The sequence below is a fragment of the Ammodytes marinus genome, assembly GCF_949987685.1.
Source record: "Ammodytes marinus genome assembly, chromosome: 2".
Lineage (NCBI taxonomy): Eukaryota > Metazoa > Chordata > Actinopteri > Uranoscopiformes > Ammodytidae > Ammodytes > Ammodytes marinus.
The window spans coordinates 6,675,043-6,701,466 of NC_137231.1; the positions used below are offsets into that span (position 1 = coordinate 6,675,043).

The 26,424-nt window shown below is 41.9% G+C and overlaps 1 protein-coding gene across 1 annotated transcript; it reads left to right on the top strand.

Moving 5' to 3' along the window:
• The first annotated feature begins 3,156 nt into the window (after positions 1-3,156).
• Positions 3,157-25,900, top strand: olfml2a (olfactomedin-like 2A). Its single transcript, XM_080039009.1, has 8 exons — positions 3,157-3,443; positions 13,257-13,520; positions 14,596-14,703; positions 14,872-15,048; positions 16,169-16,415; positions 20,808-21,080; positions 21,420-21,605; positions 23,241-25,900. Exons 1-8 carry the CDS (start codon positions 3,375-3,377, stop codon positions 23,843-23,845), a joined length of 1,929 nt encoding a protein of 642 aa, XP_079895135.1. The 5' UTR covers positions 3,157-3,374; the 3' UTR covers positions 23,846-25,900.
• The last annotated feature ends 524 nt before the right edge of the window (positions 25,901-26,424 follow it).

Below are 26,424 nucleotides of genomic sequence, written 5' to 3' on the forward strand. Positions count from 1 at the left end.
CCTCCTGCATGAACCGATCCCGAATCAGTCACCTCTCTTCCCGCCACGGAACGCTGCACGCTGCGGATGGTAGTGTGGTGGTGAGGAGACAGCGCTGGATGCTCTCAGTCTTTAGTGAATATGTCGGTGGCACTGCTTTGTCCCCGATGTCCTCCTCAGCCCAGCTGCTGGCTCACTGCTCACGCCGCCGTGCCATGATTATAGCCCAGTGTTTTCCAGAATAAACTGGGTCCACACCCCCAGGCGTGGTGCATTCAGGGTCTGCGAGGAGAGTGGAGGAGAGACGCTTACCTCAATATCAAAAGCACACACACAGATGTGCATATAACTTTTGAAAGAAAATATGACACCATTTTCCTCCTCTTTCACATGAAATGTTCCATTCACAATCAATTTTAATTAGAATAAATAGGCTCATAATTTGGCCCTATAACGAATGGAAGGAATTACATTTTTTTTGTCCCTATCTTTCAATGATATGTGAGAAACATTGTTTTTATTCAGACTATACATCTCTCACCTTATATCTCTTAATTGGAACTGCATCTTCTCCTATATGCTTCCTTTAACTTGCTCCAATTTAGGAATGACCTTTTTGAATGAAGAATGTACTTTTTCTTCTAGTGCTCCAAATGTATGGAATAGGCTACACTGCAAAGGAGATTAAAAATGACTGCTCTTCCTTTGATTTCTGATCATATGATTTAATACATCATACATAGGAAGGGGGTAGGACTAGGATCTGTTTTTAGCTGAATTTCTTGCTCTTAGTATTCTACCCTCTATTTAATCCTATCCTTGTTTGATCGTTTGTATCCCTTTAATTCTGTTTATCTCTGTCTTATCCTTGTCAATTATATAGCCTATGTTATCCTTGATTATTGTGTTTTTGTGTTCCCTCTTGCCGGTTGTCATTATTTGAGGGCAAGTTTCCCATGAGTTGAAATAAAGGTCATTAAATGTAACTTAATTTAATCTAATTATATTGAATAGAATGTTATATAAAAATATAAAGGCCAATAAACCAGTCCAAAAAGGCCATAGCCTACTTTCTGTAGAGTGACACAATTTGTTGTTGTTGTTTTTGTGGTTGTGTAGCCTACGTGCTTGAGATAGGCCTAGGCCTCCTACAACACAGTATCCAAATAAGTTTCACTATGTGAAAACGTTTCTTTAGCCTACAAAAACAGAACAGTTAGAAACATAAATAAATCTAGTGAATGTAAAGGTGTGGAAAATTGACCCTATTTTAAATTTAAATACACAGTATGCTAACATTATTTTATTTTCATCGCTTACCTTGCCTACCGATAAAGTTCTGTTGCTCCCACGTGGCATGAAGGCAGCACAAACACACAACAGAGATTACGCAATTGATGGACACTTCATGCTAAATGCATTATGAGATATGGAGTCCCTTTCTGAATGTGAAGAGCAGTGTATTTTACCAAAAGGGAAGAACAAATAAATATGTAATGGGCCTGTACGGTTAGCATTAGCATCAAGTTTCATTTGTATAAAAGTTTCAGTAGGCAAACATTTAATTGAGGATGCCCTCTTGTGGTCACCCTAAAAATGTCGAAGAGATCATGTTTTCAGTTTGATATAAGCTGAGGCCAGAATGCGTTTAGCTAAACTCCGTGTGTTCTCCTATGTTTTAGCATTTCTTATATGTCTTTATTTTAGTGTTCAAAACAGTAAGGCTACATGCAAGTCAATGACTGAGGTTGGTCAAACTAGGTCAGACTTCAATATCCCTGCTATCCTACCTGAATAGGGTTTGTGTGTATCTCTTGATGTCCTGCAGGTGTCTCCACAGCCCACCCTCTGTCTCCATGTCACTATCAGGCTAGTGTGCAACTGCCCTTGGCCCCGGGAACTCCAGGGACCCCCAACAGAGGCCCCCAGTCTACTGCTTTGTGCTAATGTAATTGAAAATGTGTTTGGTGATATTCATTTAAGCACAATATGAAACAACCTAATAAGGTGATTTCTGTTTCATGTATTGGGCTTAAGGACTCAGTCCCGTTTCAAATGTTTTATTTGACTATAGGCTGACCAACTCTGGAAAAGATTAAGAGACCTCTGCAAATGATCAGTGTCGCTGGTTCTATGTGTTGGAATACAATGGACAACTTTATTTTATTCTCTAGACTACTGAAAACATTTCTCCCATATTCCACATTAAATAAATAATTGACAACGTAGTTCTGTTCTTTAATGTAGGCCTAGAGATGCCAATTTAAGAAGACATTTGGAGTGGTCTTTTAGTTTGTTTCTAGAGCTGCATGTTGGATATTCTTAAATTACCACAAAGCAAATCTAGGGCTATAGAAACACTGAAAAACTGGGAGACAAACGGGTCTCGGCAGTTTATTTCTCACTGGACCTCCTTTCAGGACAATTTTCGCATAGAGTTTGTGACTTGTTTTGGCTTTCAGCTCGCATTAAATATGCAAGAAAATCGTCGCCTGGTGACGTTTTTTTTGGCTGCGTTTTCTGAATTTGCTTCCAGCCTCTTACAACCCGTGTGATGTCAAAACTGTGACTTTTGGAGTCTCAAAGCAATAACTGTCCAGCTGATGGCGCCTAAAGCCCTTTGTATCATATCGCCTCTTTCCGCAAGTGCTGTGTCTCCGTGAGGGTGTATTCATTTCATTACCTCTGTTAAACATATATAGCCTATATAGGCCTATTGACATATGCAGCCTGATAACACGAGGGGTCTGGTCAAGTGAAGTTATTAAATAGTGGGCTACAATTAAATTCTAATTGTTATGTTATGATATTTAAATTGTGTGAATGTCAATAGTTAGCCTGCTATCGGTGTATGAATGTGTGTGTGAATGGTAACGTGGGAAAGGAAATCAGGTCTCCCTTGTAAAAGAGTCTTCGGTCTCAATGGGATTTACCTGTATAAATAAAGGTTACAAATTCATAAAGTGTGTGTGAGTGCCTGTGTGTGAGAGTGCGTGCGTGTGTGTGTGTGTGTGCGCGCGCGCGCGCGTGTGTGTGTGTGCGTGTGTGTGTGTGTGTTTGAGAGAGAGAGAGAGAACGCGCGTGTTAGTGTGTAACCCCTCCCTTCAGTGGAGGAGGAAAGCAGATGACAGATGATGCGCGCCGGACTGAATACGGAGAGAGCGCGCCGTGCAGAACCACAGACGCACAACACGAGCACGCACTCTAACATCCAGACGGGACACACGCTGTAGCCTAACCCACGATCCTCCCTGCGTGGATATGGATATGGAGTTAAAATAGGCGCACTGTCTGCTGCTCGATCTGCCCCATGGACTGAATGCATTGACTTGACTGTCTCTTTGGATTTTTTGAACTTCAAGAAGCCCCCCAAGACACTCAGGAGATTTTAAAAAATGTGGAGATACACCAACTTGTTCGCCTGCCTGCTGGTTTTGTGTAAGGATGCGTCTTCTCTGAGCAAGGTAAGAAGAGACGCGGGTTTTACGCACGTTCATTTCCAAGACTCACGCGCGCGTAATTGCATTGCATGGCTAAATTGAAATAAAGGTTGATGAGAAACTCATTAATGAGCAACGTAGAAAAGCAGCAGATCCTGTCATGACAGTATCCCAGCAACATCCTCTCTTAGCCACCTCTTACTTACAGTGTATGCCTTTATATGGTGCACCTTATCTCAACACTTTTTATCTGCACTGTGTCCTTGCACTACTTTTGTGTTTATTTGTGTCTCAGGTGTTGCTCTCTTCAATTGCGTTTTCCTTCTTCTATGTTCCATGGTTGAGAGGAGCCTGGGACCCAAGAACCTCATTGCCAATGACTGCTGCTGTAATTGTTGTGCATATGACAAATAAGCCATCTTGGATCTGCTTTAGACAAATTAGTGACTTGAGTAACACCCAACATTTCAGACTTTTACATTTCCCATCCCAAAGCAGGCAGATGGCACACCACACAGGTTAGGTGTCATTTTAACAATAGCTTGATGTGATGAAACCTTGTGTGCGTATGTGTGTGAGTGTGTGTGTGAGTGAGAGAGAAAGAGGGAGAGGGAGAGTGTAAAACTGGATTAGGCCGAGGGTGAGTAAGGGGTTTACTGGAGTCCAGCAGCTGTACAAACAAGGGTCAGCCAGATATTGCTGTGTTACCCCACTGGGTGCCACCTCTCCTCTGCTGCCAACAGGCCTGCACACACACACACACACACACACACACACACACACACACACACACACACACACACACACACACACACACACACACACACACACACACACACACACACACACACACACACTCACTCACACACATACACACACACTCACGCACACACGCACGCTGTATATGAAGACCACAGGCTTTGTCACATATACGTACTATGGCCAAGTATGGTGTGTGTGACTGTCAACAGTTGTCTGTTCTGGATACAATCAGATGTTTAATGAGCAGCGACCTATTACAGTGAAGAGCAAAGGCCCCATAGGGGGCAGCACTGGAGTGTTTTGCATTACTAATATTTAAACTAGTTAGTATTCATTTGTCTGTGGACAACATATGTGGACACCCCTGTGCCAGGTTTGCTCTCTTATTACCAATGAAAGGAAATCTTAAAACAATTATACATAGGGCTTGGACAATTTATTGAAAAAAAAAATTGTGATGTTGATTCATATATCAATGCGATCTCATTTTTAACTCATGACAATTCTCTCACTCATATGCCTATGCATTAAAGTCACGCTGAATGTGAAAGTCTCGCATGTCTTTGCTTTTGCTTTGCTTTTGCTTTTCTAAAATTCTAAAGCTGTTACTTTACTTTCTATGTTGTTAGGGTGTCTATGGTCGTGTTCACACCTGATAGTCCGCTTCTTTGGTACGCACCAGTTGAGAGCGGATATACATTGTTTCGTGTTTTATATGGTTCGGTTCGCGTTCAAAACTCAAACGGACTATACATTGTGAACAAGTCACGTGCATCGAAATGCAGTTAGATAATTTGGCAAGTAAAAAAGTGAAAAGCTCGCAATTTCTAGCTTACCATAATCTACATCACAGAGCATCGGCGGTTATTTTTGAATATTGTAATAGCCACAATCTATTAATTCTACTTTCCTCTGTCAGCCTACGTTAGCCTGGCACCGCCCGCCTACCTACTTCCTCTCAATTTTCATTTCCCTTCAGTGGTCAATTTGGGTCTGCAGTATATTTGCGGGTTTTCTCCGGTAGATTTGTATCGGTCCAATCAGCGAAAAGAGGGAGTGCCTGAGAACAATGACATTGAGGTCGTGCGCCAGTTACAGTTGAAATCAGTAGCCGGCGCATGACATACGTCCTGACCAAACGTTATGCGATTGGTTGTCAGATCCAGAGTGGCACTTGACAGAACCAGTAGTTTTAAACTTCAACAGACACCCGCCTTCAAGTGAGGTAACGTTTGTCAATTGAGCGATTCCAAACCTTCTGTACAAATGAAATGAAGTACGATGGTCTGGTTTGACCAGGCTAAGCCCACGTTACAATAGCAGCGGACAGCAGGCGGAGCATAGGGGCGTATGCTCTAACAAAGTGCACTTAATAACTTAATAACACATGCATTTAATGAAAGACATTAAGCAAAAAAAGGCAAAATGATGTGTAAATACTCTGCTTCCTGTGATTAGTGCGGATGGGGTTCACACCAGAGATGATCCGCTCCAGAGCTCACTTGCAAGCGGCTTGAGACCACCACTTTCGAGCAGAGCAGAGTCCGGTTGTTTAATGCGCACCAGAGGTCTGGGACTGTGTTCAAACCAAATGAGCCACACCAAGGGCTTAAACGCTCCAGGGTTCATTTTAACCGCACTGGTGTGGACACGCCCTAGGTGTCAGTGCATGTTTTGGTTGAAAAATCTGATATTGTATGACAGAATCTCTCCTTGCGATCCAAATCACACACTCTTTCATTTTTCTATTCTACATACTACATCTGACAATAAAAATAATCTATTTAGGATGCAGTATGAGCCTTGATCTTGCCTCTTGCTTTTATATCCGTCACATCCCTGTTTGTTTTCATATTGAGGCTCCGTCGATGTGACGTCACTTCACGTGCACACTGGATTATGGGTCAGAATCGCCCAAATAGGATGCTGTTTTCAACACTAAAAATCTTCTAACCATCCTAAATCTGGCCACAAGAATCGGGACATGCTAAATCTTTTTTCTACCATACTAAATAGTAGAAAGTATGCGATTCGGAACACAGGGATGATATACTGTAAATTCTTTAGCGAGAATCATGCATTATCAGTGATGCTCTTGTGTCTTACTGGACACAAATCACTGCAGTTGATGTTCCAACATCTGGTTGTAATGGCCATGTGCATGTGGCTGGAATGTTTGACTTTCTATATGCTTTTGGCTATGTAGTATAAATGAAGTAAAATCAGCCATGGAGTCAGTGTTAGAAGTAGTAATGTGAAGACATGTAGCATCAGTGGTAATACTACTTCTAAAAGTAGTAAACGTATCATTGCTGATATAGTGGCAGAGGTGGAAATAATAGTAGCTGTCTTAGCAGTGGTTGCACAGCACCGACTGTGGACGTTTTCTAAGTAAACCAACTCCGACTAGGGAATAATTGGAACCATTTAATTCATATTGATTATGAGATTTGAAAACGACACAGACTGGTAAAGTTGGAAATATGTTGACAAAATGTTATTAAAAAAACAACGATCCATCTTTGGTTTCATCATAAGGCAATCGGGCTAATGAGGTTCAATTTTACAGAAACGAGACTTCCACTTACCTCCACTAATAACATTACTCTCTATGTGCAGTGGGCTGTGAGACAAGAGCACAGGGACCATCCAATAGGGGCAACACCAAAGAGAAAAATATTCATTACCTTCAATCTTGTACAATGCAGTACAGTTAAAAGTTGAGCTAAGAGTATGTCTCATTTTGGTCAGTATCCGGTTGTAGCAAAGATTTAATCGAGAAGTTCACATCCGTCAATATCTTTCCAATTTATCCTCAGCTCTAATGTCAAGACAAAATGTCCCATAAAAAGTTTTAAAAAACAATTATACAGTTTTTTTTAATGACTTTCATATTAATGATTCATTAAAAAAGGATGATACTTAAGCATCAGTTCAGGTAAGAGACTTACAGTAAATCCACAGTTGATGTTTTTACCTTTACATCCATACTGTTGATGACAGACGTATCTCTCCCTCACGTCACAGCAGTGTCACAGCTCCACGTGGTCACTGCAGACGCCCAGTCAAAATAATCTCTGTAGCCAGACATTACTGAGAGACTGGGCAGAGAGGAGAGAGAGAGGGGGGGGGCACCAGAGGTTGGCAGGGGGGAACCAGCACCTGCTTCTTGTTTTGGTTGTAAACAAACCCAAAGAACAATCATTGCGAGGTCAACCGAGGGCAGACAGAGCTCTATGATAGAAGTATGTCTGCAGTTGCAGGTGCCCGATAGGTTACCGCCACTCTGCGCACAAAATTACATTTTTGTCATGCTGTGTTATGCCAACATGACTTGCTTTAATTGGGGCTGTGCACATGATGACGAGTCAACATTATCAGTCTGTGCGGAGAGTCAAGTATGTCTCCCTGTTTGTGGTTCAAACAAAAGCTGCAGGCTGTTGGGATTGAGAGAAGCTTAATACCTTGTTCACACAGAGGCGCTGACCCAGAGAAAGTGCTTTCGGTGTCAGTGTGAATGGGTCAACTTTCACCATCCGACCCGGGTGCACAACCCTGCATGTCACATGACCAGGGGCTTTTACACAGATCTGACATAGCCTGGCTTTGGTACGTCCACAATTTTTCATTAAACTTCAAAAACCTTCACATTGTTTTATTATTGTAGGCCTATCGCAGGGGCAAAGTATAGTTAGTATAGTATAGTTTATGACATGTTTACACTCTATTCCTGCATTTGAAAAGGATTGTTGGACTAACTTTTTTTTCAGACTTCTATTGGCGGTAGTATGCAGTTGAAAAGTGCCATATGTCTTCACATAGTCCAGGCCCCTTTTTCTCCAATCTATGCTGATCCCTTTAAGCTTGAGAGCAAGATTTATGATCGCAGATAAGTTTCAAATTCAGCTATTCTCCGTTTGCTGCATCTGGACACTGATGTGATGTGCAAATTCTTGTACGGTATGTGAAGTCTCATGAATTCTCTCTTAGGCCCAAATCTATCTGACCTTTTACAGACCTGGGCCCTGGTCACGAATAAGATCATACATTTAAAAAAGACAATTTAAAACAATGAAATTCCCTTGTGCCTTTCTTTTCCCATCTCTCTAGTCAAAAGTGAAAAATGCTCAGAATGGTTTAAGATATTGTATATGGATGGAGATGATGCGTACTGTGGTGTAGATGTGATATGTACTGTTGCTGCAGCAGTGAAATTCTTCTTTTTTTTAAAGCAAGCTTTAAACGGTTACAAAGTGCTTTACATAGAAACTCAACAATGTATTCAAGAAATCAAAGCAAAAACAGCATGAAATTCATCATAAGTTCCCCAAAACCTGTACAGAGCGGATCAACAACGTTAACAAAAAATATAAGGTAAAAATTCATTAAAAAAGTAGAAATGTTTCAAATGTTTGTTTGTTTGCTCATTGAATGGAGGTCAGCATGTTTTGAGCAGTGATAAACCCTTCAACCTTTCAGCAGAACATCTGCTATAAAAAGTCATCTGGGGAAAAGGCATTTGGCAACGTCTGACCATTCCGCTCGTAGTTGAGGTCACCGAAACACACATTAATAATTACCCAGTGTCTTTTGTGCATATGAATGGATTATTCTAGTATGTGGATTTTATTAGGGGGAGCCTTTGCTGTCATGGTTGATTTGTATCTGTGTTTTTTTCAAAGGATATTGGCACTCATAACAGTCTGCTGATTTGAATATTGGCTAATAAACCACATATGGGGGGCGCCCTTAGCTCAGTTGGTAGGGCGTCCCCCCCCAGGCCGGGCCCAGCAGCAGACCCGGGTTCGATTCCCGCCCGCGGTCGTACTCTGCATGTCACTCCCCTCTCTGCCCCATTTCAACTCTGTCTCTCTGCACTATCAATAAGCATAAAAATGCCCAAAAAATATTTTAAAAAAAATAAAATAAAAAATCACATAGGCCTATGAAAAATATGTCTTATGAGTTATTTAATGTAACTCTGGCGTACAGAGGACACTCCACATAATTAGTTCAAGTTGGTCCCAGATAAGATGTACATTAGCCTTTTTCCCATCATTTTTTTTTCCGTTTCTGGTCACATTAAAGGTGCTCCCAGGAACTCTCAGTTTGTTTTAATTCAAGCGGACCCTTTGGACAAAAGAGGTAGAGTTTTTACGACGCCAGCTGTTTTTCCTTGGCTGAGCGTACCCGGACAAAGGCATGAAGAAAAACTATTTAGTAACAGTGCTCTGTCGTCCACTGTTGGTCTTGTTTGCTGTTACATGAAATGTATGGTCATCAGAGGAAAAATGAGAGTGTTTCAAAAATATTTGTAGCTACTTTAACAGACTCAGCAGGAATGTCGATGTGTACCCCCAAAAGCGGCGAGCCCCTGATACACTTTGTGTTTGGCTAATTAACATCCCTGTGTTAATGCCTGGGCCTTTGTTTAAAGTCTGAGCCACCAACCTCATGTGTTTCATCTCCAGACTGAAGGCTTTAATAGAACCCCCTTTGTACCATGTCTCTTAATCTTTACATTGGCACAGTACCGCTGTTTATCGTAAGCACCACTAATTAGACGAGTCTTTGGATTGGAATGTGGCCCACGGTTTTGGTCTTCTTGAGTACCCTTGTTGTGGATTTTTAAAAGGATAGTCCATCCTTCAGCATCCTTGGCAAGCTTAAGACTGATTAGAAGTGGTATTCATTGTGCCTTTATGTGCAGTTGTGGGAAAATAGTTCAAGAAAAGCAAAGCATTGTTGGGTTGAATTACAGCTTCAGGTCATAACAGGAACCACAGCACTGTAATGTTTGTGTTTGAAGGTTGGAACGTGCAGCGGAACATTTGAGTGTTGCCACAGGACACCTGCCCTTTTTTCTTTCACCACACAGTTATCCCACTGAGATTACCAACTGGCAACGCACTAAAAGGAGAGGATATCCTTGTTTATATGAACAAGGCTGCAGATACAACAGGGCCAAGTGCTACTGAAACACAGACTTTAGCTGCGAGGGCTATAACCAATACAGCAGACATTGTGTAAGAACATCTTGTGTTTTTAGCCATCCCTGGGCACAATTGGGGGCTGCACTTCATCACTGTCGGGGTGTGTTAGTTAGCTGATAAAGGCTGCGGAAGATTGATCTAATGGAGCTCTCTGTGGCATGCAGGATACTGGCCTCCCGGTGTGCGGACATGAGTTCATATTTAAGCTGTGTTCTTTTTCGACCCCAAACTTGACTTCAGTCGAGAGGGTCAACAGGCAAAGGCTCAAAGGCTAAGGGCTAAAGCTTAAAGCGTGAAGTTAAATACTCTGGACTCTTTAATTCTTAGCACTCTTAATTGTGTTGGCTGTTCGCCTGCTGGTAGGTCGGCTTTGGCAGGAGATGCTGGACGCTCAGTTAGGCACACCAGCACATGGAATATGCCAGTAGCAGGAGGGAGCTGCTCTGATTGGCCCAATTGGTTTTTCATGGTAAAATGCTGCAGAATCTTTCTACTTCAGTAAACCAAGGTAATGGTTTAGTCTCTTCTTGACCAGACTAAACATCAAGTAAACCAAAAAAGTAAATCCGTCTGGACTTTTCTCTGTGACTTCTCCAATTCAAAGCCCAACTGAAGCCCATGTTGCTACGCAGGTTTTGGAACGATGCAGCCCCCAGCATGGCCGTATTGACACAGCCTCGGTTAAAAAAAAAAGTGTAATTCTGCTAATCCACGCTGTTTTCATGTGGCTGCAGGATTTGTCGACCCGCTGCCTTTTTCCGCTTGACACGGGTCAGGATTGGCTCTGCACACACAGGAGTCCTGATCCATATTACACCCCCACTCAGTCCCAGTATATGTCTGTAGTGATGGAAGAGAAAGCACACACACACACACACACACATCCCTCCACATCTTCCCCCCCATCACTCAGCCCTGCATTCCTTTACTAATGAGCCCTCACCTCCTCCTCCCCTTACCTTCAGCCTAAATCAAAGACTTCCTAAACTGTTCAAATATCAGTGGTGGACGGTAACAAAGTAAGTCTTCTTGAGTCCTAACCTTAAGTACATTTTGTGGCTTTTATGTTTAGCCGATGCCTTTCAGACACAACCATTATGTCCTTCTATTTAAGTCTTCTTTAAGCCCCTTTTTTGATCTCTTCGAGAAAGTCCTGACAGAGAAAGCAATGGTTACCAGTTTGGAGTGACTGAATTGCAAAGAGATTGGTGTATAGGGTGAATCTAATATCCATCCCAGGTTGTACCTCAATAAGTCTTTCACCAAAGTTTCTGCAAATGCACTCTTTATGATCTGAGAATATTACCTGCCAGTTTCGGTCACACAAGGACAGGACAATAGCATGGATGAAGAATCTCTCTGTTTCCTGATAAAAGCGATACCACATGTGTAAAGCCATCCTGCTGTTAATAAAGGTCCCTAAATCTCACCAGGGAGAGATGACAACCCAGACATCCTATAACACATGATCCAACAGACACAACTCCAAATGATGGAACCGAGCTCAGTTGAAAATAAAGTGCATCATGAGAACCAAACCCATAGTGATATAGCCAGGTAGAAAACAAACTACAACTATGAACAATACAAGTACAGAAGTACTATAAAAAGCTGCATGAATATGAACATCCCCTGTGGGACAAAGTATACTGAGATACATGTAAAACCGTTTCAAATATGGCATCTCCATGGTGGGTCCTAAAAAGTGGCTGTCAAAATTCGATAACATTGAGAGTTTTACAGGGGAATGCCACTGATTTTACACCTTAGTTTCCAGGTGTTGGGAAAGACAGCTGCGTATATGAAAAAAAAGCTTGTAAAAATCCTTACGTGTCTCCAGATGGGAGCCGTGTGAAGTCTGATAAATGTTCTCGGATGATCTCACCGGAGTCCGTGTGGGATGGGTCTTTGAAAATGAAAAGAATCTGTTGATGTGGATTTAAGAAAGAACACAGCTCACCAAAGATCTGTATAGCTAGAGTCATCTCTGTAGCAGGGTAGCCAAGGTACTGTGCCAAAATCACCTGCAGAAGTGTTTGTTGTATTGTGGGTAACGTAGGCCATTTGTTTTCTCTTTTTCCCCCCTCTTGTGTCTTTAAGTCTACGAAGTGGGGTCATAAAGCCCATTGATTGGTCTGAGGTTTCTTTCTCCTTGTGCACAGCCTATAAGTAAAAATGTGGGACCAATTGTGTCCGTGCATTGCCTTTCTGTTCAATCTTATAAATGTGCTTTGCTTTCAGTCTAAACACACTTTTATTCAGATATGCTAACCTCACTCAGTTGAAAAAGCCATGTGAATCTATTACCTGCTGAGCTTCAGTGTCTTGAACTAGCTCACAATCCACCGTGAAACAATAAGGGAAGGGGGAGAAATTCAACCAAACAGAACGTGCTCTGTCAAATCACCAACTGAACATTTCATCAACTCCGCTGTAAATCTTTGTAGCTGGATTATTGTGTGAACGCTATCTCTCTTTTGTGTGTCAGCTTTGCACACATGTGTCACTTAGGATGGGTGTGGAATGTGTGCTCGGTGCTTGCAATTCACCGCTTCCTTTTCTATTAAGTAAGCCGTAGCCGTGGCCCTGCCAGAGCTCTGTCATCAGACATGGCAGCCAAAGGCCAACTGGTGATGCAGAAGTCGCATGAGTTATGTTTTTTTGTCTCTGAGGCTTTCCTCTGTGAGTCATACTGGCCAACATTCAAAAAGAGAGGAAACATGTGGTTATTTTTCAGGGATCACTTTCCTTCCAAACAATGAAAACATATTTATTATTCATGAAAGTCCTGCAGGGGTTAGGCTAATGGAATAGATCTAGTGGAAGAATTGAGGATTTAATAGTAGACGAAGAAACCAGCGGATCACCGTAGTTACCTTCAAATAACTGGCACATTTGATCAGTTTGGAGAACTATAAAGTTCACTCCAGTCCTTTGATATCCAAGTCTGATGTGTTAAATCAGGCCTGATACAAAAATAAAGAAATTGAAAGAAAGTTACCTCTAAGAAGAATTCGGGTGTGAATACAAAATACCTCTTTTTTGATTTGTAAATTGGACAATTCCCATTATGTATTTCTAGATCTTTGGGGAGACGGAGCCTGTTCGGATGACGTCAGAGGGCTCAGACTGCCGCTGTAAGTGCATCATGCGTCCTCTGACCAAGGACGCCTGCCAGCGGCTGCGGAGCGGCAGTGTCCGCGTGGAGGATTTCTACACGGTGGAGACGGTCAGCTCCGGATCCGACTGTAAGTGCACGTGCACGGCCCCACCGTCCTCCCTCAACCCCTGTGAGAACGAGTGGAAGATGGAGAAGCTGAAGAAACAGGCCCCAGAGCTATTAAAGGTGAGGAACTACAAAACTTAAAGGGCACATATAATGACAATTTTCCCACTCAAAATTTTAATTTGGGTGTCTGCCAGAAACAGTTTTCATGGTGTAGTGTCCAATAAAACCTTTATATTTCTCACAGTGCCATTGCTGAATCTCTTCATTTGAGCCTCTGTCTGAAACGCTCCATTTTCCTTAAACAAGATTTACTGTACTTGAGAAAAATATAAATTATTAAAATAATTGATAGCTGCAGACTGACAGAATGTAAGTTCCTAAAACCAGCCAGACAAGAAGAAAAGTCCTCACTGCAAAAGCCACAAAGATCCTGGCAAATATCAGTTTCATACTTTGGCAATGTAAGAAGATGAAAGTAAATCAATCCATAATTCACAAATGGAAATTAAAATGGGTTCTTGCTAGATCACAAGAAGTAATATGGTTAATGAAGAAAGAAAGAAAAATATAATGTAAGCAAAACCCAGAGAAAAAAAGATCACCAGATTAGTTTTAAAATAGTAAAAATACCAACAGAGCAAATAAGATAAATAGCTGGTTTAACTCCAAACAATGAAAAATGGACCTTAAAGAAAAGCAATCAGTGAAATGAAAGGTCCCTTCAGTTTGAAAGCCTAAAAGGTCATTGTTCCACGCTCCCTGTGACCTGGCTATAGTTGCATGTCATCTACCATCTTTTGTGAGCCCGTCAGCACACCTCTGCACATACTTTCACTTTTCACAGGCTTGGAGAAGCACGCTATGTACCATATGAAACAAAAGACAGTTCCAGATGTTTGCTCTGTATCCACTTTAACTATGCATTAACCCAATACATCTCTGTAGGAAATGATTACATTGAAACGGGAGAGTATACATTAGTTAAGCTGGACTGTGAGTGAACCCCAGACTGAGAACACTGGGCAGCCAATTGAGCAGAGTGTGGATGTCAATACTGGTAATCACGGCAAATGTTTGGGAGGGCACTTAAAGCTATTACAGCAGTTTATACAGGCAAATAAAACTGTCAGGTTTGTGTCCAGGAGAAGGTGAATAACTCTAGTTCTTCTTCTTCAATGGCATGAATGACCAGCTCCAATCCATGGTGGACCTCCTCGAGGGAACACTTTTCAGCATGGATCTAATGAAGGTCCACTCCTACATCAACAAGGTGGTGTCTCAGATGAACACGCTGGAAGAGGTAGACCAACAACCCATCTCCTTCCTCATATCATATGATCGAGAGGTCGTAGGACACACTTTATAAAGGGTGTTTTATGCGTAGCTATATGCATACCAGCTAAATGTAATGGATTTAAATGTCAATAATGTAATTGATAGTGATTATTGTGATGTTGTCTTCTGGCAGACAATCAAGACAAACCTCACGAGAGAGAATGGATTTGTTCGGGACAGCATGGAAACCCTCACCAACCAGTTCAAGAGATACGAGAACTACTCCAACGTTATGATGAGCATCAAGAAGGAGATATCCAGCCTCAGCCTGCAGCTGCTACAGAAAGACGCAGCTGAGAGCAAGGCTCAGGTATACAGAGAGGCACTTTCCATCTTTTTGCATACACATGCAAGTACTGAAACAAAAATTGAGATTTTTTTATTATAAGCCTCGCCTTCTTTAAACAGGCAATACCTAACTTTAGGAGATTACTTAAGAATGCCCACAGATCATCCACACCGAATTTTGTATGAATCCATGGAGCAGATTACGAGATATAAACTTTTTTTTTTAGGCATTTGTGACTTCTGGCATTTGTGACATCCCCTACAGGTCTTGCTTAAAAATGCTTGTGTAGTACTGTTACCACAACATGAATATCTCCACCTTGTTCTATGATGAATTGACAAATTGATTAATGAGTTATTGCAACAACAAAAAAGCCCGCCTTTTGTGAAGATATTTCGATTAATAGCATCCGTGTTATTTTCATCCTATGAAGCTGTATGCCCAATTGTATGCCATTATACCATGTTATGCTTATTACTTTATGGAACAAGTGGCTAGAGAGATATTGTTGTTGGAGACCAAAATAGAGCTCATCGGCTGATCAGCCACATGGCTCCAAATGAATGCTAATGTTGTTCTGTGCCTAATCTGTAAATCTGCAACTGCTAACAGTTAGAAAAATTGTGTAACCATGTTGTAACCATGAATGCAAAATGTAGCCTTAGGCTGTGCATTGAGCAGTTCCAATCACAGTTTGAACTTTCTTAATTCCAAAGGACTGTATTCAGTGATTGAAGGTCTATCCATCTGTTTTGGTTTTGCGACTTGGTCTTGACTCCTGTTTAGTGTCTGACTCAATCTTCTGTTGGTTGCCTACAGTCTATGGTTGGTACAAATAGAACAGTGATGCCTTTGGGGCAGTAATAATAGTGTCACTCGCAGTACCAGGAGAAGGTCACACTAGTGACATTAAACACAAGTATTTGTATAAATAATAGTATAAGTCTGTGCATTAAGGTAAATGTAATTCTTAACACTGATGGACCTTGTAATTAGGGATATTGCATGTCATTCTTATATAAATGTTGCACATAACCTAGAAGGTACACAAGTTAATAACACTCTTTCACAATTGCAGTCAACATATAAAACCTATATTACCATGAATGTCCTGATACAACCTGAATGTCTGTGTTTGCAGGATACCCATGATGAGAAAACCAAGCAGGCTGTAAAAGTAGCCAACAAAAAGCCCCCGGGAGCCAAACCACCACCCAAACCGCCCAAAGAAAAGGTTGCAAAGCCCAAGAAAGAGGTCATTAAACCTGGGAAGCCCGTCAAGCCTGACCCTACGGCCAAAGCCAAGGCTGTTGGCCACCAGCCCGGCGTGGTGAGGGGCATCACATACTACAAGGCTGCCAAGACTGACGAAGACGAGCACAGAGGAGGTGAGCGTTCTCAGCTTGGCCAAGGATACTCTGTCTGTATACTCCCCTAGAATAATGGTGTCCTCATCATAGAAAGCCACCCTCTCTGAGCTAAAGCAAAACATTGGGCTTACCCTGGCTGTGTTGGCACTGCCATCTGTGTGCGATCATCTGTGCGTGATCCACTGTGGGTGTTTAAAATAATCCAAATTACTTTCTTGTGCAACCCCTAGTCTGAACCCACACGCTCACTTTGCTGGATCAGGATCAGCCAGGGAGTCATAGAGCCATAGTTATAGTTCTCAGCTGGATTCAGTTTCCAATAGAGGACAATACTGTATACAGGATTCCCCATAGAATGTTGTTTTACCCAGGTGTGAGATAAGGATAGTAATTGTTTTGAAAAACTTAACAGTTCAGAGCAAAGCAATACAACAGGGGAGTCCATGGCTGTGGGGATGATCCCCCCCAATACAAGATTTTATTCCGGTGTTGTGTTTAGCAAAGCGGGTCTTGCTGGTGCAGGATTGGATTTGTCAGTTTGCATTCAGCAAGCAGGAAATCCAAATCTTTTATTGACAAACTACACAGAGCTGATGGAATGCGGTTTGAATGGAACACTGCCATGTACATGACATGCCCCAGTTTCACTCCTCACAACAACAATGTGTGTGGGGACCCTCAACCAATTCAGAGGAAAACATTTCCCCCGACTCCTTCCAATCCTCTTTAAGTCTAGTTGAGTGAATAGGTATGCTGCGTTTGCACAGGACACACGCACATTGCACTGTCAAACCGTGTGTTCTGCCATGTAATGTGAGCCCAGCCAGCCTTCACAAATGACTAAAACCAGTCCGCTGCATTTCCATAATCCCCGGGGAAGAGCAGGATGCAGGGGGGACCTTTATTCATCCAGGCAAAGGTTGATACACCTTCATGCTTTTTGACTTAAATGCTTCTGTTTTGAGTTGCATTTAGGGCTTGGCAATTATACACCGTTTAATTTCAAATACAATTTTGACTTCCAACAATTATGAAAACAACCAAATTGCCATTATCTCACAGTCAAATCCATACCGACCTACCTCACCTGTTGATATCAGATATATTTAAAAAATATTGTAACAAGAGAGGTAATGTTAAACACTTGTTTTACCTGCTTACACTGATTCTACAGCCTGCAAACTTGATTGCATCTTGATAACTCACTGTTAACACATTAACTGTGTAATTCAGATGAAGGCATTTGTAGCCAATGTGGATCCTCTTGCAAATCAGTGGCGTGGCGTGGGGATTTTTTTTTGAGGAAACCAAGTGAGACAACACCTTTAATCTACATGTTTATTGGAAGGTGGGGGACAGAAAAGAGCAGACTACGTCGCAGCTTGTATTTAATGTAACTACAAGAGCTATTATAGCGCCTGGTCACTTTACCAGGACTTGCACACGCCTGTAATCTGTCCGACACCGCTCGTTCGCTCTCTCTCTCACTCACTCACTCACTCACTCACTCACTCACACACCTCCTAATCGTTTTATTAAATTATACATTGTATTATAAATGCACCCACCACCCCGACCGGAATGCACAACTAGCCGCTTAATGCCCAATACAGATTCGAATTCATTCACAATATAATTAGGGGACGTTTTAGGCTATTTTAAGTTTCACGTTCACGTGAGACACGACTCACACAATCAGTTATGTGCTTGACATAAACACATACTTTCTATACATCCTTTTCGTTTAAGAACTAGGCCAAATGTTCATTATACAACACTACTTAAGACAACCCAGAACAACTTCAGTGGATACCAATGCAACTTAATCAAGGCACAATTAGCAATAAAATAACACAAAACACAACATATAGCTAAACGGACAGTAAAGGGAACAGTTAACCCGCGCCGGGAGAAGGTGTGTATTTTACTCACTATTTGTAGATGAAGGCCATTAGCTGAAGATTGCCGCTACCAGCTAGCCACTCGGTGCGGACATAGTTCTCCTCCCTGAAAGTGCGATAAACTTTCTTTCTCTCCACACGCATTGGCCTGCCGTCAGATTTGATTTTTAATGGCTTCTCAAATGGCAGTTTGATAAAATAATTTTTTACTAAATACTCAAAATCTCCACCCTCCATAACTGTTCTTGCTAATATGATAGCAATGCAAACATGCTAATCTCCCGCTATTGTTATTGTTGTTAAATTTCAGTGACGTTGATAATGATGCTTTGATTTGATTGGTGTGAAGCCAAGGGCCGAGTGGCTTCCCTTGGCACCCTCATGACACCCTCCTGACCAATCACAGGAGGGCAGTGTCAAGACAATAGCCTCACCTGATTGGTCAATCCTTCTTTCTTTTTTTCACCAAGGGATGCCAGCTCGGGCTGGCTTCCTCGCGGACAAGTGTGCTGTATCGTGTTTCGCCGCGTCTTTAGAATCTAAATGTAAAGGGGTGCTGTTTCGCGCATTGTGAAATGCTCAATGAGAAGAGAAAAATGGGGAAGAAATGACAGCAACACAGCACCAAAGAATTACCGAAACTGTTAATAAAAATGTTTTTATTGGATGACAACTACAGCCTAAAAAACAAGGAAGCCTGGTTTCCCGTGGCCTCCGGGAGAAAACGCCACTGTTGCAAATTGATAGGAAAAGTCTGCCATGCAGTATTAACTAGAATGCCACCTCGACTATGATAAAAGTAAAAATTATGTTCCTTTTACTTTAATTCCCAAAAATATAAAAGACAATGGTGTTATTTGGTAAATAATTAGTAGTAATAGCAATCGTAAAATATTGGACATATGCAATAAAGAGTACAAAGAGATGGCATGGCCTTAAGATATCTTCATCAAAGTATTACAAAGGGGTCTTTGATCCGTATAGTTATTAGTTTAAGAACCAATCGTAGTGTGTCTCTCAACAGCTTTACTCAACAAAGATGGATGTCACGGCCGTTTACAATTAGCTCATGTTCTCTTTCATGTGCAGTACTTTCTATGTAGACAACGTTTGTTTCTCTAGTTTGGTTTGAACATTTGTGTTACATTTAATCCATCTTAATGCTGAGGAGCCTTTCTGAAACCTCCTACTGTTCATTCTAAATAGAATTCTCAAGTGATGTTTTTTTTCTTTATTTTCCATTCCGCATCAGGTCCACGTGTTCAGAGTTTGAGTGTCTTAGTTCACTGCTCAAGAAGCGTTGCTTTAAATCTGCCCACATCTGCGCGGCAGCACAGGATGCCAGAGTATGACGGCCAGAAGGAGAACAGACTCTCCCTCTGCCAAGATTATATTTGGTTCATCACAGCAGATAACAAGTGATTATAGAAATCTAAAAACTTAAAGACAAGAGGCAGGCCGATATGGATTTTTCATTAAAGACTCTGCAACAGGAGTGTTTATAAAGATAAAAACATACTAAGACCTTAACTATCTCTCAAATGAAAGCCATAAAATTAATGCAATAATTTGAGTTATCAGTCCAAAGCATTTTGCTCACATTTTTGTTTAAACCTAAAGTCTACCTCAATATATTATATAAAGAAACCAGTTTAAGCTACAGGACTGCACAACAGGCTGTGTCAGGAAGGAAAGAGGAGAATAAAGTTCAGAGAAGAGGGAGGAAGTTGGTGAGTGCTGCATTGCTAATATGTCCTCTTTGATGTGAATGTCTGGAACGGAGCAGACAATAATATGTTTCCTGCTGTCAAGGAGCCATATGCTGTATGAACTGTACAGTGAATGAAAGGTTTCAAAAACACTGTTTAAAAGAGTTGAAATAAAAATTTCAAAACAAAGTCCTTACTTTGGATCATACTGCCCCAATTTAACCGTGACTAACAAGAACAAGAAGCAGCTTGTTCAGCATTACCCTCTTTGGCCTGCTTTCCACTGAGCAGCACAGTTTGGTTTGATAAGGTACAGCACGCAATTATTTGCGTTTCCACAGTCAAAAGTTGGGAATGGTCCCAAAATACCCTTTCCTTGGGGTACCAACCGGTCCGAAAGAGTCCCATGAGGGTGGAGCTACACACTGCAGTCCGTTGATTGGTCGACAGAATGACTTCCGTGTTAGGGATAAACTGCCGTGTGTAAACAGGAGTGAAGAGTCTTCTTCCTCTTCATTAAATGTATTTGCGGGCTACACTGTGTACCAAGGAAGTGTGTTGCTGGCAGTGGAAAAGCAAGCCAGATCTAGTTACAGTTCAGTACCAAATCATACCGTACCTAACTGAACTGTTCTGCTCAATGGAAATGAGGCATGTATTACCACTCAGCCTCAGGACTATCTGATCTTGGTTGGCCAAGTTCTGTTGTATTTTGGATAAAGAACTAGCTTTGCAGATTGTCAGATATCGTCTCTAATTCTCTGTTTTGACTCTATTGTGATTCCTCCCCTCCATCCAAGACCATTCTGCCAAAGCGTTCACGGTGCACCACGTCACGGAAAACCAGTCGGAGGATGGGGGAGCTGAGATGGTCCTGGATACCATGGAGGCCACTGTCACAACCACAGCAGGTCCCAAGACTACAACCATTGCCACAACCACTAGAACCACCACCACTGCATCAACTACTGCTACCACACAAGGTACACAGGCACCTGAGAGACCAGCTGCGACCATTGTTCTGTCGCTTGACAACTCCAACAACAACAGTCGGCCCAGTCTCCACAGAGCAGGTATGTTGTGCTTTGTGAATGATGCCAGTATATGTGACTGCAAGGGACAGAGGCCATGTTTTAGCTGCAGACAAAGCATGCAGTAGTGGAGGGTAGAGAATCAGTCCCCATTGCAGCAGACCCGGGTTCGAATCTGGCCCGTGGTTGTTCTCTGCAAGTCATTCCCCTCTCTACCCCATTTCATATCTGTCTCTCCAAAAAATTATCTAAAAAAGCAAAAAAAAAAGCATGTATGTTCACTCTGCCAAGAAATCCAAGAGTGTGAAATCGATCCAAGCCCTGTGTTAATGCAATGTCATTCTCTCCCATGTTTTGAACGGTGTGCTTGTTTTCTTCCAGGGAAAATCCTCAACTGTGAAGGCACCCTGTCTTCTATCGAGCAGCCCGAGAAGCAGCACAGTTACGGACGCAACGAGGGAGCCTGGATGAAGGATCCTCTGGCTAAAGACTACAAGATCTACGTCACTAACTATTATTACGGCAACAACCTGGTGGAGTTCCGCAACCTGGAGAACTTCAAGCAAGGTGTGCTTCAATTGGGTCTTTTTATTAGGAGGCGGTTTAACAGTCATAGATGCAGTATTGTAGTTCAGTTTAGGAAGTCACCTGGTGATGGTAACCAGGCAGTGCTGGGAAATGTCTTGTACATGACAAGGGAGTGTCCTGCTTTAATTTGCTGTTTCACTCCACTTTGGACTACAGAGTGTACTTACCAAACTGGAGCTATAGCCTAGCAACCTCTATTCCTCATGTCTCAATACTGACTAATAACAGGAAATTGCCTTTAAAATAGAATAAACCATTAAAGAAAATAACTGAAAACACAATGATTGTATCCAGCATAATGGTCTTACTGGTATAACACCCTTTTTGAATGTATAGCTATGGGTTTCCTCTAATAACCATGTTGACATTGATTCATGCTGATTGTCCAGTGAGCTCTGTGAAACTGATGAGATCTGTGGAATGCAGGGCCTAGTGGTTTGCACGGCTCCAGTGGGTGGGAAAATCAACTCCTTTGCACATCCAAATCAACTAAAGAATTGGATTACACCCTCTCAGAGAGCTAAGATGATCTCTCCTCATAGGACTGCGGCTTGTTGATCTAGATGTGTTTGGACAATGGGCTCTCTAAATGCACTTACATGTGAGGCGTCCCGCGGCGCCCTGAGCTCACAGCTGTGTGCGGATGACTAGCTTATTTGGAGTGGCGGTGATGCCCGCTGTTCCCTGACATGTGCACTGGCCTTTCCTTTGAACTGGGCACAGCGGAGAGGGATTAAGAGTGTGGGCCGGCCTTATGGGATGGGGATGGGGATGGGGAAGGTGGAGGGGGCTGGTTCACTTGCCCGTTGTTTTTGTCCTTCACCGGGCTTTTTCATGTATTATCTTTATCTAAATCGCACTTCCTGAGGTTAGGAGGTTAGGATAGCAGATAGGATGTGATTCGAAAATGACACCTACAGTACACAATGTGTTTGTTCAGGAGTGAGCCCCTAAACAAACTGTGTCACTGTCTCATGAAGCCAGTGTGTAGACAGTCTGGCATTGTGAAAACATTATCATTGGCTCTATGACGGGCATAACATAAGCTCAGAACAGACACTGAATGTATCCAACTGATATGTATAAATAAACACAACAGCACAGCAGAGGGGAACATCGGGAAGGCCAGGGGTTACTACTATTTTGCTATAATGATCAGCTTGTTATATATTATCATGCTTATTGAATAAGATGACTGTTGACCAAGCATACTTATTATTTAATTGCATTTTATTTCATTTATTTTATTGTCTCCAAGCCAATGAATCATCAGCAAATTGCATGATATTTGAAAATTTTCCCTTCAAAGTTGCATGAACAGTGTTGTTGTCTGTATATCTTAGATCAAGCTTTTTCAGTGAATAGCAACTTTAAAATCCATAAGAAGGGGGGCCTACCTGTAGCCGAGGTGGGGTATAGGTTTTTGAATAGACCTAAATATAGCAGCCACTGGTAATAACAGACACGTTGGAAGTTATGGAGGCAGTGTCCATCAGAGGTGAAACATACGTAGATCTGTGTTGTGCAAAATAATGCATTCCTTGGCAAAATGAGATCTGAGTATGCATGCTTTAATAATCAACCGCTAAAATAAAATGATTGTATTTATTGCAGGCCGATGGAGCAACCTTTTCAAACTGCCTTACAACTGGATCGGCACGGGCCACGTGGTTTACAACGGCGCCTTCTACTACAACCGGGCCTTCACCAAGAACATCATCAAGTACGACCTGAGGATGCGCTACGTGTCGGCCTGGACGCAGCTGCACGACGTGGTCTACGAGGACACCACGCCCTGGAAGTGGAGGGGACACTCCGACATTGACTTTGCGGTGGACGAGAGCGGCCTGTGGGTCATCTACCCCTCCATGGACTACGACTACAACCAGCAGGAGATGATCGTCATCAGCAAGCTGGACCCGGGAGACCTGACCCTGAAGAAGGAGACCACCTGGAGGACCGGTCTCAAGAGGAACTCCTACGGGAACTGCTTCATCATCTGCGGGGTCTTGTACGCCGTCAACGTGTACAACCAAAAGGAGGGCGAGGTGAACTATGCCTACGACACCCACACCAACACCGCCGCCATCCCACGCCTGCAGTTCATCAACGAGTACTCCTACACCACCCAGATTGACTACAACCCCAAGGAGAAGCTCTTGTACGCCTGGGACAATGGCCATCAGCTCACGTATCGGGTTAACTTTGTCGACCAGTGAGCAACAGATCTGGACATGTGCTCCAGATTAAAGCTCACAGTATAGGCTTGCCTAGGTATGGCTACCTAAATAGAAGACTTTTGCTCAGTGTTTGACAGCCTATATAGAAGCAGCCATATTGAACTCCAACAGGACAAAAGGACGAACCGACACCAGCCTTCCAATACCAAATGCATGCTATTCAAACGCCTGACCTCACGGTGTACCAAACATACCATATGTCTCAAATGTGTATTGGGATGTTACTGTACAATATGTCAATAGAATGGACAATGGAGAGAGGAAATAATCTCACAGGTTCAGTTAAAGCTAATCGGGCAGAGCTTAGGTAAGGAAAGAGATATGTTCTATATGTTCATTTATGAAATGTCAGCAGGCTGGCTTACTAGCAGATAGCAAGTAGCTGTAAATGGTTAGTTCAGAATATATCCAGCATTTGTAGCACCATCTGTGGCTTGCATTTAGGATTCATCACTTGGTGTCATTTAGGTCCCTCTTCGTTTCCATGAGAGAGATCTTGGTTACAGTCATCAATCCTCCACTCTGAATACACCCTCTGATTGCAAGTACACTGCCCAAAAATAACAGAGAATTGAACATGTTTTGGGCACTGATACTAGCTTGACCTGAACTTAAGAATGTATTTTTTCAACAGCACAAAGATTTTTGTACAGTGGAATGGCTTCACATGCTCTTTAGGCTTAATCATTAAGACCAATAAACTCTCTGAACATACATTTGGGCACTTGGCCATTGTATTAAAACAGATGTGAGCATTTTCAGAACCTATTCACTAATGACACAATATTTTTTTAGAAATGGCTACCAAGAAATTAGAGAAGTTGAATACTCAATAGTCATTGAAACCATGTCATTCTATGTAGTAAGAAAAAATAAATAGTGGACACTCCTAGGCACAAGTTAGCCAAGGAGCTGATGTATGATCCAGGGATGGTGAAACATTGGATGCCAATTGGCTAAGGCAATCGGCCCTCAGTGCCCTGCCAAAAACACTCTCCTTTTTTTCCATCTAACTTTAGCCATGGTTGTTGTCATTAGATTTGGACCCTTAAGTCTTAAGTTAAGATGTTTCAAGTTGCTAACCCCATTAGCCTATTTGCTAAATGTGTATCGTGCACCATTGGTAGGCTTTGTTATTTAAGATCATTTTACCTACTCTTTTAATCTTTATGTGGGCTCCTAAACATTTCTAAACAACTTGTTATTTGGTCCCGCCTCTCATCATTTAACTCCACCAATGAGATTATTTCTGCCTCCAGAGTAGCACTCATTTTGAGAAATGTGTGTAAAACGTATATATCAGCAAATGTCTCTTTTAGCCCATCTACTTCCATCCTATCACCAAGCACTTTGACCATGAATCTGCTTTCATATTCATATTCCGGCCTCAAGATGCTTCCTGTTTCGAGGGTGTGTGTTGAATATAATATAAGCTCCCGAAAATGTATAAGCGTTGTTTCTGAGAATACGTTTTCTTTTTAAATATTGACATTAATTCATTTGAAAATATCATCCTTCGTTTGTCTCATTGTCATGCATCTTGTTAAATTCCTTTCCTGTTGTATAGTAGTTTGTAGCTTTTGTATTGTTCATAACGTTTGCTTAACCACTACATTTGTCATTATTGAGTATTTGAACATTTTCACCCCTATGGAAATTGCCAAACTTTGATTAACGATAATGCTAAACTTTATCTTAACTATTGGAGACCATAAACCATTTGCATAAACATTGTATTTGTATTGTATAGTACATTGTGAGGCCCATAAAAGCAATGGTAAGCTTGAAGACACATGAGGTAACTCGTTATTAGACTTTATAGTATTGTTTTGGGTCTTGCACACCATTCATGATTCACAACCATTTTATTTGACCAGAGTTTCCTGAAGTTTATTCATAAAAAGCATACTGATTGCCAAAGTAATTTGTTCAATTTCAAGCTCTTTAGCCATACGTTATAATGTCATTAAGTTGCAACACAACCCTTGAAACCAGCTGTGTGTGTGTGTGTTTGTCTCTGCTATGAAATAAAATTTCCATTATAAAAGTCTATTGTGATGCTTATAAGTCAATCTGCAGTGACCCAGTAAATTCCATGGGATAACGCCCTTGCCCCACCTTGTGTTAAAGGGCTGAAGACCGGTGACTCAGATCTTCTGATTTCTGATTAACAAATCTCTCATGATCTGTGTTTATTTACTGGAGCAAAGGTCACCCTGCTCTGCGCGATCTCAAATCCCAAAATACACCAAAAGGAGCAGCCCTGGCTCATGGAAAATAAAGGCATGGCTGCATGATTTCTTTGGCTGGGGGATTTTTTTTTTAAATCAAGCTCTGAGTCATGCAATTCTGTAGGGAGACATTGAAATATAGGCTCAAGGGTGGGTGTGGTAGTGTCGACGCATGTGGTCCTCATTTTCAGTTAAATCAACTCCCCAATTTCTATTTAAAGGAGATCCCAGTGTGCACCGGTGTTATTTTACAACCAGATAATGGAAGATCATTAATGAGGGGCAGTGCAAGGCCATGTCTATGCTACAGCGCAGCACTAATGGTGT

Bases quoted from the DNA above. Each gene is read 5' to 3' on its own strand.
- olfml2a (XM_080039009.1), top strand. From the start codon at position 3,375: ATGTGGAGATACACCAACTTGTTCGCCTGCCTGCTGGTTTTGTGTAAG. The intron at 14,704-14,871 runs GTAGACCAACAA...GTCTTCTGGCAG, and splicing joins AGATGAACACGCTGGAAGAG to ACAATCAAGACAAACCTCAC. The intron at 21,606-23,240 runs GTGTGCTTCAAT...TATTTATTGCAG, and splicing joins CCTGGAGAACTTCAAGCAAG to GCCGATGGAGCAACCTTTTC.